This window comes from Silurus aristotelis (genome assembly GCF_946808225.1).
Source record: "Silurus aristotelis genome assembly, chromosome: 21".
In the NCBI taxonomy this organism is placed as follows: Eukaryota; Metazoa; Chordata; class Actinopteri; order Siluriformes; family Siluridae; genus Silurus; species Silurus aristotelis.
The window spans coordinates 3,557,054-3,571,501 of NC_139594.1; the positions used below are offsets into that span (position 1 = coordinate 3,557,054).

General features: G+C 41.5%; 1 protein-coding gene across 1 annotated transcript; it reads right to left on the reverse strand.

Annotated features, from left to right (window-relative positions):
• Positions 1 to 74: 74 nt before the first annotated feature.
• Positions 75 to 14,040, reverse strand: samd1a (sterile alpha motif domain containing 1a). Its single transcript, XM_083524548.1, has 7 exons — positions 13,256 to 14,040; positions 7,404 to 7,668; positions 6,125 to 6,276; positions 5,142 to 5,181; positions 4,971 to 5,055; positions 3,996 to 4,110; positions 75 to 3,308 (listed from the first exon to the last, which is right to left on the reverse strand). Exons 1-7 carry the CDS (start codon positions 13,658 to 13,660, stop codon positions 3,156 to 3,158), a joined length of 1,215 nt encoding a protein of 404 aa, XP_083380674.1. The 5' UTR covers positions 13,661 to 14,040; the 3' UTR covers positions 75 to 3,155.
• Between the last annotated feature and the right edge of the window lie 408 nt (positions 14,041 to 14,448).

Here is a 14,448-nt window from a genome sequence, read left to right on the forward strand (position 1 = left end):
ACACACACACATAATAAATCTGTACGCATATAACAAACGAGGACTGCGGAGGAAAAAAATTCTAATACTTTCAACAACAAAAAAAACCCCAGTGTGAACATCTGAATTATTCAGATAGCTAAAAGAGTGAGACATAAAATTAAAACAAAACTTGAAGCCTTAATAAAACACTCATTAGTGCAACACTTGGGTCATTTAACATATTTGATACATATATATAGAAATTTCCTAAGGGAAATAGTAAGAGGTGTTTGACAGTGCAAAGTCATCACAGGATGCATTTATCGTATCGCACATGAAACGATATCATGATGAAATGATATCACAATATCATCTTCTTCTTTTGGCTTCTCCCATTAGGGGGCGCCACAGCGGATGATCCGTCTCCATAACCCCCTGTCCTCTACATCTGCCTCTTTCAAACCAACCAACTTCATGTCTTCCCTCACCACATCCATAAACCTCCTCCTTGGTCTTCCTCTTTTCCTCCTTCCTGGTGTCTCCATCCTCAGTATTCTCCTACTGATATACCCCATGTCCCTCCTCTGCACATGTCCGAACCATCTCAATCTCACCTCGTCTCCAAAACGTTCTACATGTGTCGTCCCTCTAATAAACTCATTTCTAATCCTGTCCATCGTCGTCACTCCCAACAAAAACCTCAACATCTTCAGCTCTGCTACCTCCAGCTCCACCTCCTGTCTTTTACTCAATGCCACTGTCTCTAAACCATACAACATCTCAGGTCTCACCACAGTCCTATAAACTTTCCCTTTCACTCTCACAGATAGTCTTCTATCACAAATCACTCCTGCTATCACTCTTCTCCACCCACTCCACCCTGCCTGCACTCTTTTCTTCACTTCTCTAACACACTCTCCATTACTTTGCACTGTTGACCCCAGGTACCTGAACTCCTCCACCTTCTCCACCTCTTCTCCCTGCAACCGCACCCCTCCACTGCCCTCCCTCTCATTCACACACATGTACTCTGTCTTACTCCTACTGACCCTCATTCCCCTTCTCTTCAGCACGTACCTCCACCTCTCCAGGCTCTTCTCCACCTGCTCCCTACTCTCACCACAAATAACAATATCATCCGCAAACATCATAGTCCATGGAGACTCCTGTCTGACCTCGTCTGTCAACCTGTCCATCACCACTGCAAACAGGAAAGGGCTCAGAGCCGATCCTTGATGCAGTCCAACCTTCACCTTGAACCGGTCTGTTCCTACTGCACACTTTACTGCTGTCACACTGTCCTCATACATGTCCTGCACCACCCTCACATACTTTTCTGACACACCAGATTTCCTCATACAATACCACAATGATCACAACATACAGGAGGATTATTTAAATATAAAAAATATTTGTTTTGTTATATAATACAAATAATTGCTAACTTTCTTATGCTCATTGTTGTTTCATTTCTGAATGCAAACATGAACATGGGTTGAAGTGGAAGATTAGCTTCTTTATTCACTGAGGAAAGTCCAGAGGGTAGAGCTGGACCTGATCCAACTCCTCCTTTTGACCTTTTGATTGAAACACATTGAAAAAAACGAAAGAGGTTCATAAGGATGAAGGATTGAGATCTGAGATCCACATTTGCATCTCAGCTATCAGATGGTTAGCTAATGTCAGTGAATTAGCTCATTTAGCTTTGATTGCTAGTTAGCTTAACACATTTTAGATTGTTTAAACAAAAGTGCTTTACCTTGGCCTGCAGTTGTTCTCACCCAATATACACTGTATGAACAAAAGTATTCGGACACCTGAAGTTTCCACCAATATGTGATTCTGTCCCAAACTGTTACCACAACGTTGGAGGCACACAATTGTATAGGATGAGTTTGGATGTGGAAGCATGAAATTTTACCTTCATTTGAAAGCAAAATGGGAAGTACATTTGGAATGGGATGTTCAAAAAAGCTAAGCTTATGGCCAGGTATCTACAAACCTTTGGCCATACAGTGAATCTTCTTAGGGCTTGTTACAGCAACCACAAAGCTAGAAGAGAAGACTATGGGGTATTGCTCAATGGTCGTAGATTTCAGGAACATATACAGTTAGCAAAAAGCTCCTTATCTGGAGGTCATAACCCATAATTTAATTAACAGGAGAAAAAAGTTTTAATATTCTACTCAACATGGCTGCTCACAGTGGAGAAGGAAAATGAATTGTTATTGTAGATCCAGTCCCTCAGTTCTGCTCTGAAGAACATCAAAAACAGCTTTAACTTGTCAATGTTGGGAAGTGATTACGGTATGGGTGATAATCCACAGCTAGGTGTGAGGACTTACACCCTAAACTACAGCCCGACCCCACATTTGGAACGGCCCTCTGAACAATGCCAGAGACATATTTGGAAAATTTTAAATATATGTTTTACTCATATTATATCTGTAGATGATAATAAAGGTTGGCTTGCAAACTAAAATGCAAACTATACTGATGTTTTCTCTGCCATCCCATCTGCCGTCGTTACGAGAGCGGCCTCTAGAGGTGAATCACTGACTAAGCAGGTGATCACATGCTGTTTGTTTTAACACGCGAGACTGCACGCTGCACAGAGAGCGCTATATTATATTAATTATTTATCATTTATTAATTATATATATAAATTAATATATTGGTATTTATTTTCTTCAGCACATTTTATTGATTTAGTATCGTTTATTTTATTTTTGTAATTGTTTTGGTCCTGAAAGTTAAGGAATGCACACGTAAATTTGCGAAATCGGAAATTTATTTGCTAAATGTACATATCCGCATTATCATTTCTATATCTGGCTGCTTTACATATTAAAACAAAGGAGGAAGTCAATATAATATCGCGAACAAAAATATATTACCGAGATCATAGTGTAAATCAAAGGAAAAAAAACAACAACAACACAACACTGGTGAATGATGAGATGTCTCCCTCGATGACCACTCGGGAATGGGCGTCAGGGTGAGACGTGATTTTTGGAAGTGTTCTTTAATCATGTGAACTGAAATAGGAGGAAGTGAAGAAGAGAAATCTGGAGCGAGCGAACGGGGTGGGCGGGGTCAGGGGCGGGGCGACGCCCAGCATGTCGAGTCCTTTTTCTCGTGTCCAGGCCCTCGCTCGGATCTCCATGTGTGCGAGTCTTTAAAGTGGCGCGAGGTTAAGAGAAAACGCTGCTGTGCTCCTGAAAGTGGCTCTTCTGCAGCGCCTTGACATGATGCTCATATATCTTGAGGGCGGGGCCGAGTCGGATCGACAGGCCCGTCAACACGTCGCTGCGCTGCATCAGGAGCAGGGACTTTCCGTCGATTTCCTGCAAATTAACCATTTTGAGGATTTACCGATGTTTTAACAGCGTAACAGGTATATAATATAATCATAAGTTGTGTGTGATTGTTTTTGTGTTCGAGCTGCGAGACTGGATGTCAAATTATCGAACGTTTACTTTTAGCCACACCCACATATAGCCATAAAAGGTAAAGCTTGAAGAAAAAAAAAAAAAAGACAAAAACGGTGTGCTGAAATCCTCCAATAATGCAGCTCAGCCATCGCATCTCATCAGCTATAATGGATAAAATGCAGGAGTGATCATGCTACACTTTCTTTTCGTTCCTCTAGCTTTCGTACGTATCACGTGAAGACGTGTACATGTACAGCATGTATTGGAGGACCTTATAGAGAACATCTTACATTTATCTCCTTACACAACTGAGCAGCTAACGGTTAAGGGCCTTGCTCAAGGGCCCAGGAGTGAGAGCTTGGTCTTGATTTGAGCTCATGACCTTTTGTTGATGAGTCCAAGGTCTTTCCTCTGAGCAACCTATTCGGCTAAAACAACTACCGCTCCAAATCGGTGGTTTATATATCGATTTGTTTGTGCGAATACGGTATCATTTCAATAGTAACCACTTGCAAAGACTCGTTCGGATTGAGGAACGTGTTTAATTCCTAGGTGTTTAATTCCATACAATAACTCACAGCAGCACTGATAAAGACTGACCTGCGTTCTGAAAGCCACAGCCTGCTCAGGAAACCCTGCAGATGTGAAGTAGCTCGCGACGTCTGCCACACTCCACAGTAAGAGGTCCTGTGCCATGTCCTCTTCTTTAAACAACCTGCAGCACCACACACACACACACACACACACACACACTTACCATCAGCTTCAAACCTCACACGGTACATTCAAAAAGGTCCTTTATTTTTCATGCAAACCAAAACCCAATGATCATAAAGTCAAGAGGCGGAGTCAGACATGATCTAACCCCTTCTTCGTATCGATACTGTTTTTGAGATTCATTCAAGAGATTCGTGTGTGTAAGTAAAGTCAGGTGGGTAGGTGAGGAAGCCTGGGGTGCAGTCAGCATGAATAATTTCATCCCAAAGGTGTTCGATACGGAAGATCTTCCACTCCAATCCGTGGAAAAAGCAGAAGATCTTCAGAGCTTGGTGCACAGTTGAAGTGAAGGGAAAATTTCATGCCAGAAGAACTTCTAATACAATTGTGTGTGGGACAGAAACACACATGGGAGAAGTCCGGTGTCCCAATACTATTGTTAGTAAAGTGTATTTAGCTGGTTTTTAGAGCAGTGGACGTCAGGGTTTGTTACACATTAGCTAACTATCTGATAGCTTAGAAGCAAACATGGAGCTCTTCAGATCTTAATCCTTCATCCTAATAAACTAGGGCTGAAATGATTTCTCGAGCACATCGAATACAAAAAACTTTAGTCTAGTCCATTTTAACTATGTTTCCACAGGGACCATTAATACTGGCGCACCACCCAACACAGGAGATGCTGCAGAGCGGGAACATGCCCCTATTGCTCTTTAATAAAGAAAAAGCACTTCTTATCCGATTAATAGGATAAAAAGAGAAGTCAGATCAGGTCCAGCGCCGTTTTTCTTGTCACTAATCACTGTGTATCACCGCCATCCCAGAATCAGCATGGATACAGTAAAAATGAACACTTACCCTTGTTTCTTTATCCCTCCGTTGTTGGCCGTTTCGGTCCCTTGTGAGTGAATGATTACGTCTTCTACGTTAGTGCACTTCTTGCCTGAGATGAACACAAACAGGACGTGAGTGCATGTGGAGAAACGTGTGTGGTGTGTGTGCAGAGCGTGAACGTGATCAAGTGCTCACCCTCCAGCAGGTGGTCCGATCCCACCGCCTCGTCCGGGCGCTGTCGACAACAAACACACACCAGATTCATAACCTTCACACGCTCAGGGACCCGATAACATCTCACACACAACATCATCTAACATACACCTGATTCTAATAATATACACTGAGACCATCACACACCTGATCATCTAAAATTAAAAAAATTATAAGTAGAAAACGCATATAATGATATTTCAGGACTTCCGTCATGATGTAACTCTTTTTTTTTATTTCATGAAATGCTTAAAACATTTAAAAAAATTATAATGTTTAAATGTATAAAAATTTCTACACAGTTCAAAAATATCAATTAATATGAAAAAAAAGGGTGTGTTTTTAGCACCAAATATTTATTTATTTTTCCTCAGATTAAAAAAAATCTTATATTTTATCTTTTTTAAATGTTGAATATTGTTTAATTTTGTATTATTACAATGTTTTGACATGCGAGAAACAAAACATTATATAGTTTATTAATATAATCTATTATTTAAACGATTTATAAGTTAATTCAAATTAATTTTTACGCCACTGGTTTTATTAGCATGCAATTAATGCAGCGTTTCTGTTTTAGCATTTTAATAAAACATTTATATAAATAAATATAAAAGGGGCGAAATTAAAACCTTTAACGCAACACACATTTACTCACAAAGTCCTTTCTTTACTCAGATAACCCTAATATGCATGCACGCACACACACACACACACACACACACACACACACACACACACATTATATATATATATATCCCTGCCCTTGTACACAATCTACTAATGATGAGTCAGAAAAATTTATCGTGACAGAATGATCGCAATACTGATATTAGATCGTATCGCCCAGCAGAAATTCACTGCTCTGATCTGATGGTGGTGTGAAATCAGCCATGCTCCAGTCCTGATCTTTCTGCATGTCAGTTGTGTTAGTTACAGATGTTCTGGAGCGAATAGACGCTTACCGGTGAGGCTGTGCGCTCAGACAGCAGCTGGTCAGGAGTGAGAGCGTTCTCTCCAGCTCTCGGCTCCTCCTCCTCCTCCCTCATCAGCGCACTCCGCTGGGCCGAGGGACAGATGGCTGCCGGCTGCAGCACTGCTTCCAGCTCTGGGGAGCCTGAGAGAGAGACGGAGAGAGAGAGCGGGAGGTGGAGGGAGGGAGAGAGTGAGGGAGAGAGAGAGAGAGAAAGCGAGGGAGAGAGAGAGAGAGAGATACACCATGATGAAGCAGCTGTGCAACATGGACCTCTAACACAATACAGTGAGTCTGTGGAATCAGTAACGGCTTTAACGACACACACACACACACACACACACACACACACACACACACACACACACACAATACACAATATAACCTCAACACACCCTGCCTAATGAGATGCACAATACTGTTGACACACTAGTGAGTGTGTGTGTATGTGTGTGTGTGTGTGTGTGTGTGTGTGTGTGTGTGTGTTTTTTTGTATATGACTCTATGCTCAGTTCTATGTCAGGGTTCGATTTACTCCAACAGCAAAAGTATTCAACCGGCTTCAATCACATTTCTGGGCATGTGGTGAAAAAAAAAAAAAACTCCCATCCAGGTTTCCCTTTTAGCCATAAACTGGCATCAAAAAATGTTTCCTAAACTTTTTTCCCCCCCAGAAATAAAATGACGCTTGTCGCTTGTGTAATAAAATGGAGTCTATTACATTTATTTTCATATATTTCCACCCCCCCCCATTTATTTCTTCTAGAAGCCTCTCCACTCAGTACAAGCCACGTGAAAGTCTGCTTGGAAGTGATGTTTGTCTCGCATTTCCAAACACATTCTCTGGAGCCCAACCCCAGTCGTCTATCAGCTTCCCAGTCCTGAATGTTCCAAAGTTCTTCCATTGAAGAATCATGTGGGCCAGTGTGCGCTTGAGGAACCTCCCATGCAGCAGACATGTTTTTGAAACCCCCTCTGTTCCTCTGAGGTTTCTGACGCGGTTCCGATATGCATTTAGCAGTGATATGGACATCTTTAAGTCCATTTTGTAGAAACATCTCTGAGATTATTTCAGGGAAATGCTGATGCCCCTGAGTTTCATTTCCAGATAATAAGGTAAACTTTATAAGGTAAACTGATGACAAATAAAATAATTTGCAACAGAAGAAAGAAACTAAATACTTTCTGAATGCAGTGTAATCATTGAGGTGTGTGTGTGTGTGTGTGTGTATGTGTGTGTGTGTGTGTGTGTGTGTGTGTGTGTGTGGTACCCGTGTCATGCTGAGCCGTGCTCGGGGTGATTTCGGGGGAAACTCGAGCGGCGTCGCGGTCCTTCTCCGGGGTGCTCTGGCAGGACGAGGGGCTCTTTGAGGGCGTGAGCGAGGAACTGGTCATCTCGGCCTCAGCGTCTGTGACCACAGGACTCATGCTGATGCCGGAGTCAGTGGAGCTCTGTATCTGCATGCAGGGAGCATCCAGACTGACATCCTCCTCGTCCATGCTGCTGTCCATGCAGGCCGTAGTGGAGAACTCGTCCTGAAAAACAGAGTGAAGTCAAACCTACACTTCCCACACAACCAATGATCTCATAACGTGAAGGTTAAGGGCCTTGCTCAAGGGCCCAAAAGTGGCAGCTTGGTGACTTGCAATGACTTTCATGACTGCTTGAAGGGACGTTTTCAGTCCTTCACACCTGTCGAGTTTGTGTGATTTGGATACGGACACATTTTTGTGTGTTGGATACTGAATTTTTACTGATCAGACTCAGGAATGAGTCGTTTTAATGAGCCGCACATTGAGAAAAAGAGATAGATAGATAGATAGATAGATAGATAGATAGATAGATAGATAGATAGATAGATAGATAGATAGATAGATAGATAGATAGATAGATAGATAGATAGATAGATAGATAGATAGATAGATAGATAGATAGATAGATAGATACAGTGAGGAAAATAAATATTTGAACACCCTGCTATTTTGCAAGTTCTCCCACTTAGAAATCATGGAGGGGTCTGAAATTGTCATCGTAGGTGCATGTCCACTGTGAGAGACATAATCTAAAAAAAATAATCCAGAAATCACAATGAATGATTTTTTAACTATTTATTTGTATGATACAGCTGCAAACAAGTATTTGAACACCTGAGAAAGTCAATGTTAATATTTGCTACAGTAGCCTTTGTTTGCAATTACAGAGGTCAAACGTTTCCTGTAGTTTTTCACCAGGTTTGCACACACTGCAGGAGGGATTTTGGCCCACTCCTCCACACAGATCTTCTCTAGATCAGTCAGGTTTCTGGCCTGTCGCTGAGAAACACGGAGTTTGAGCTCCCTCCAAAGATTCTCTATTGGGTTTATGTCTGGAGACTGGCTAGGCCATGCCAGAACCTTGATATGCTTCTTACAAAGCCACTCCTTGGTTATCCTTGCTGTGTGCTTTGGGTCGTTGGCATGTTGGAAGACCCAGCCTCGACCCATCTTCAATGCTCTAACTGATTGAAGGAGGTTGTTTCACAAAATCTCGCAATACATGGCCCCGGTCATCCTCTCCTTAATACAGTGCAGTCGCCCTGTCCCATGTGCAGAAAAACACCCCCAAAGCATGATGCTACCACCCCCATGCTTCACAGTAGGGATGGTGTTCTTGGGATGGTACTCATTATTCTTCTTCCTCCAAACACGTTTAGTGGAATTATGATCCAAAAGTTCTATTTTGGTCTTATCTGACCACATGACTTTCTCCCATGACTCCTTTGGATCATCCAAATGGTCATTGGCAAACTTAAGACGTGCCTGGACATGTGCTGGTTTAAGCAGGGGAACCTTTCGTGCCATGCATGATTTCAAACCATGACGTCTTAGTGTATTACCAACAGTAACCTTGGAAATGGTGGTCCCAGCTCTTTTCAGGTCATTGACCAGCTCCTCCCGTGTAGATCTGGGCTGATTTCTCACCTTCCTTAGGATCATTGAGACCCCACGAGGTGAGATCTTGCATGGAGCCCCAGTCCGAGGGAGATTGACAGTCATGTTTAGCTTCTTCCATTTTCTAATGATTGCTCCAACAGTGGACCTTTTTTCACCAAGCTGCTTGGCAATTTCCCCCTGGCCCTTTCCAGCCTTGTGGAGGTTTACAATTTTGTCTCTAGTGTCTTTGGACAGCTCTTTGGTCTTGGCCATGTTAGTAGTTGGATTCTTACTGATTGTATGGGGTGGACAGGTGTCTTTATGCAGCTAACAACCTCAAACAGGTGCATCTAATTTAGGATAATAAATGTAGTGGAGGTGGACATTTTAAAGGCAGACTAACAGGTCTTTGAGGGTCAGAATTCTAGCTGATAGACAGGTGTTCAAATACTTATTTGCAGCTGTATCATACAAATAAATAGTTAAAAAATCATATATTGTGATTTCTGGATTTTTTTTTTTAGATTATGTCTCTCACAGTGGACATGCACCTACGATGACAATTTCAGACCCCTCCATGATTTCTAAGTGGGAGAACTTGCAAAATAGCAGGGTGTTCAAATATTTATTTTCCTCACTGTAGATAGATAGATAGATAGATAGATAGATAGATAGATAGATAGATAGATAGATAGATAGATAGATAGATAGATAGATAGATGAAAAATAAAAGAAGCACTAAGATGAGTTGACGCAGCGACAGTGTGAGTTACTCACAATTACTGATACAACGAGAGCAGAAAGTAATTAATGGCTTTCAACAGCCATATTTAACTAAACCGAAACATCACACACACACACACACACACACACACACACACACACACACACACACACACACACACACACACACACACACACACACACACACAAACCCCTATGGTGCTACAAAAGCACATTAGTGCACAATACATTCCCTATTGTCCATTTTACATAATTTATACTTAATTGAACACTTACTTTAATACATAATATTTACAGAAATGCTTTTTTATAATGAAAAAAAAAAAGGATACAGAAACAATACGTTTTAATGTGTTAATCTTAACCAGAGGTGCCAAAACTTTTTTCTAAGAAGAGACAAAAATCGAGCTTGACTGAAGGGTTGAAAGTAAACACTGTGTAATACTTATACAATATTAAAATAAATGGTTGCCATAACTCTGCTTATTTACAACTGTAACTATGTTACTAACGCAGTTTAATTTTTTTTATTTTTTTCTAGTTTAGTCAAACTTACAATACAATAAAAACAGAGACGCAATCTCGTTTATACTCTGTTTACTCTACTACAGCCACATGCTGATAATATCAGAGACCTAAAATGAGACGCAAAGTGGCTCCTGATTTCTCAGATGTTTTTCACTGTAGTGAAATGCTGCGATATAAAACACTTTATAGTGTCAATAAAATATTTCAGCATTGCGAAAGCATACAAAAAATTTATCATAAAAATTTTACAAATAGTACAAAGAAATTAACTGCATTATTAATTGATTCGTTTTAATTATTATGTTAGGAATTTAATCATTTAAAGACTAAAAATCTAATCAGCTGTTTCCAGTTTATAATTTTTTATTTACAATTTTTTTATTTTTATTTGATGTTTACGTTTTTAAAAGAAAAAAGCGTCACAACAGCTGCAATTTATTCATTAAAGTGTATTATGACGTCACAATATTGTGATGTCACATTTTTAAGGATCCTTCTTTATATATATATATTATATATATATATATATATATATATATATATATATATATATATATATATATATATATATATATATACACATACATATATATATATATATATATATATACACATACATATATATATATATATATATATATATATATATATATATATATATATATATATATATAATGTAAATAAATGTATAAAATATAACTTTTTTGTACTATAATGTTGACCATGTGTGCAAACAAGACTCGGCATGTCTTCTCACTGTTGTGTGAGGAGAACAACATTTTCGCGGGTTTAGTACTTTGCCCTTGAGGAACGTGTCGCCAGGTTGCCAGATTGACCCGTTTAAAACGCGTAATTTTTGTGATCAAGCAAACATTTTCAATGGAAAAAAAAAGTGAGAGGTTTGTATCGGTTGTTGATTTCCTTATTTATATGTCGAAACGTCAAAATTTGGGGCTTAATGACATTGTCGTTGTTTTACAAAACCATGTGGGCGGAAAAAAAAAACAAAAAAACACCAACAAATATCTGGCAACCCTGGGGCGTGTGCGCGTGTCCTCGTTCTTGTAAACCAGCTGTAGCTTGCCGGGTTGCCAGATTGGTCGTCTCAAATCCCTACATAATTCAAACAACAAAGCATTTCACAATAGACACACTGAACATCTACAAAACAGGGTTTCTTTTTCATAAGGTATCGTTTTGGTCCATATGGTATAATTCATAAGATTTCACTCATGACCTTTCAACCTTCCCCCAGTAACTGAAACGAACTTAGATTTGTGTTATTTGTCCAAATTTTCCCCGACAAAATATGTAACGAATGTTTCCCAAAAGGTTCTGTTTGAGTGTAGATTTTCGTTTCATGGGTGAACCGTTAGATGATGGATGAGACGCACCTAGACCACGTGGCTCCATCACGTTAAACCCAAGTTATCCTTAGTACCTGCCTGGTTTTATACAGTACATGGTGACTGAGCAGTCAGGAAGCAATATGAAGAGGTCAAGACTCAAGCAATCTCAACATTTATGATCTTGTGACTTCTCCAAATTATTCATTTCTTATAGGGAATCGGAAAACGTCACTAAAACGAGTGATAAAGAGATTGAATGCGGCCGTATATATTTTAGAGGGACAGTAAAACAATGTAAAAAACATTCTTTATGTGGCCTAATGCGATAATACTGTGTTTTAAAAAAGACCAAACCTGGTAAATACGTCAATAATAAAACATACTGTTTACAGACATGCGGATGAGTCCAGAGTACGTACCAAACGTGTTTAATTACACGTTAAGCGTTTATAGTATTGTCCCCATTCCAGTAGCATACTTTACTACTCTGAGTTCATTGATTATAATTTTGGAGAATAATACACACACACACACACACACACACACACACACACACATTAATTGATTATAGTTCCCATATTACATTATTGGAATCAGAATCACTTTTTTTAGTACTAGGAATCGGTCATGTTGTTCTGGTGGTACAAAAACTAGGAAAATACAATGTCAAAACATTGTACAATTAGTACCTAATATGTAAAAATGAGGCAATGCAAATAATAATAACCTAATATACAGATTTTACATTTATGTGGGCCGGATTTATAACTGTATTTGCGTGTTTATTTGTATTTAAGTGTTTATTTGTACACCACCTGTGTGTTTTTGTTTTGTTCTGTTTTTTTTGCGGGTGAAATGAACTAGCTCAGCCGAGCGTTGAAACTTTTCCAATCTGGCAACATAGGGGCCGGGGAAAGGAAAGCGCGCGACGCGGCCCCCGCGCTTCAGCGCGCCGAACTCTCTTGTGCGGAAGCCCCGCCCACTAGACGCCGCGCTCTCAGGCGAGCGCGCGACGGACGCACGCAGGCAGAAAGCGAGCGCTAGAACGTGGCCACGAGGGAGAAAGAAAAAAGAAAAAAAACTCCGAACCCTTTCTACAAACCACGCCCACTTTCGTGTTTAAATGTATTTCAATAACCGGTTTAATGAAGGCTCGAGCTCTTCTCGCCCAAGCGCTCGCGCTTTCCATAAAGAGCGTCCTATACAGTTCGCGCGTCTGCACAACAACCACCCCCCCCCCCTTACGCCCGCGAACTCACGCGCGCCTGCACGAGCACGCACGCACGCGCTCTCTCTTTCGCATCCCCAGTAAAAGCTGTTCAGGTTATGGTTTGAAGAAAAACAAAAACGACTTTTTCAACGGACAAATCGAATTCAAACATAATTACAATTATTTTCCGTTGAAAAGCAGAATTCCCGCTGAATGGAAGAAAGAAAGAAGGAAAAAAAGAAAGAAAGAAGGGGGGGGGGGGGGTGTTGGCGAGGTTCGAGCCACTGCCGCTCCCCGTCTGCGGCAGTGTGTGTGTGTGTGTGTGTGTGTGTGTGTGTGTGTGTGTTTTCTTTTCATTCTTTTCCCCCCTCTCACTCACTTCCATGTCCTCCATCGGGTCGTGGTCAGCGGGACCCTGCGCGCTGTCGCTGTACTGCAGCTCCGCTGGTGAAGCTCGCTCTTTACCCGAGGAGCACGATGATGATGAAGACGAAGATGAAGTAGAACTGGAGAAGGACTTCTTAGCGGCCGCCTGCTCGCTGCTCCTCCGCCTGCCTCGGTGCACTTTGGCCGCGTTGCGGTAGGACACCGAGCCCTTGTAGTTGACTTTGAGCACGGCGTGCTCCCGGATCAGTCTCTCCAGCTCCAAGCATGTCCGGTCCGGCTCAGAGCCGTGTCTCCTGCGGACCATCCGGCAGATTCGCTCCAGGTCCGGTCTCGCTTTCCTCGACCGCAGCGAGTCAATAGTGTCCAGGATCCACTCGCGGTACCGCGGCTCCGACATGATCCACACGGAAAAGTTTATTTTATTTCGCCGATAATTTTCCTACCCGGTTATTTAATCCTGCGAGGGGAAAATGAAAAAAGAGCACGCGCGCACCAAGAGACAGAGCGTGTATGCGCGTGGAAATGCGCGTGCGTGCGTGCGTGTCGGAGAGGAGCGGAAACATTAGCGCTCCGGCTTCTCCTGTACGCGTGCGTTGGATCGCATCGTGCGCTTAAGGTGGAACGGAAGAGATCGCCGAGGTGCGCGCCGCCGACACGAGACACTCCCCCCTCCCCTTTTGACCCATTTAAGGTGGAAATGTGAGACGCTCACGGCAGGTTCGCCGTCGCGCTGATCGTCCAGGAGCCGCTGGTGCCGAATAGTTTTTAGATGTTACGCACACACGCACACACACACACCCCTGTGCACCATTAGGATATTGGATCATGAATCAATACACAGTCGTGTTCACGTTGATGATATTTGGTAAACGTGAAATTCTTACAATTGCGTCATTTTTGTGAAGATCAAAGGCCTTGCAACCCCCCCCCCCTCCACCACACACACACACACACACCACCACATATACCCCATAAAGATATGTGCGTCTCAAAAGCTCTCTAGATCACGAATCTATAGTCATGTAAATATCTGCTTATTTATGCAAATGAGGTATCTTATTTATGCAAATGAGGGTCAAGCGCCTTGCAAACCAGCCCCCAGATTATACAGTGATACTGGGTGTGGGTCTCAAAGAGCTCCCTAGATCGAGTCAATACAGTCATGTAGATATGTGGTAGAAGCTC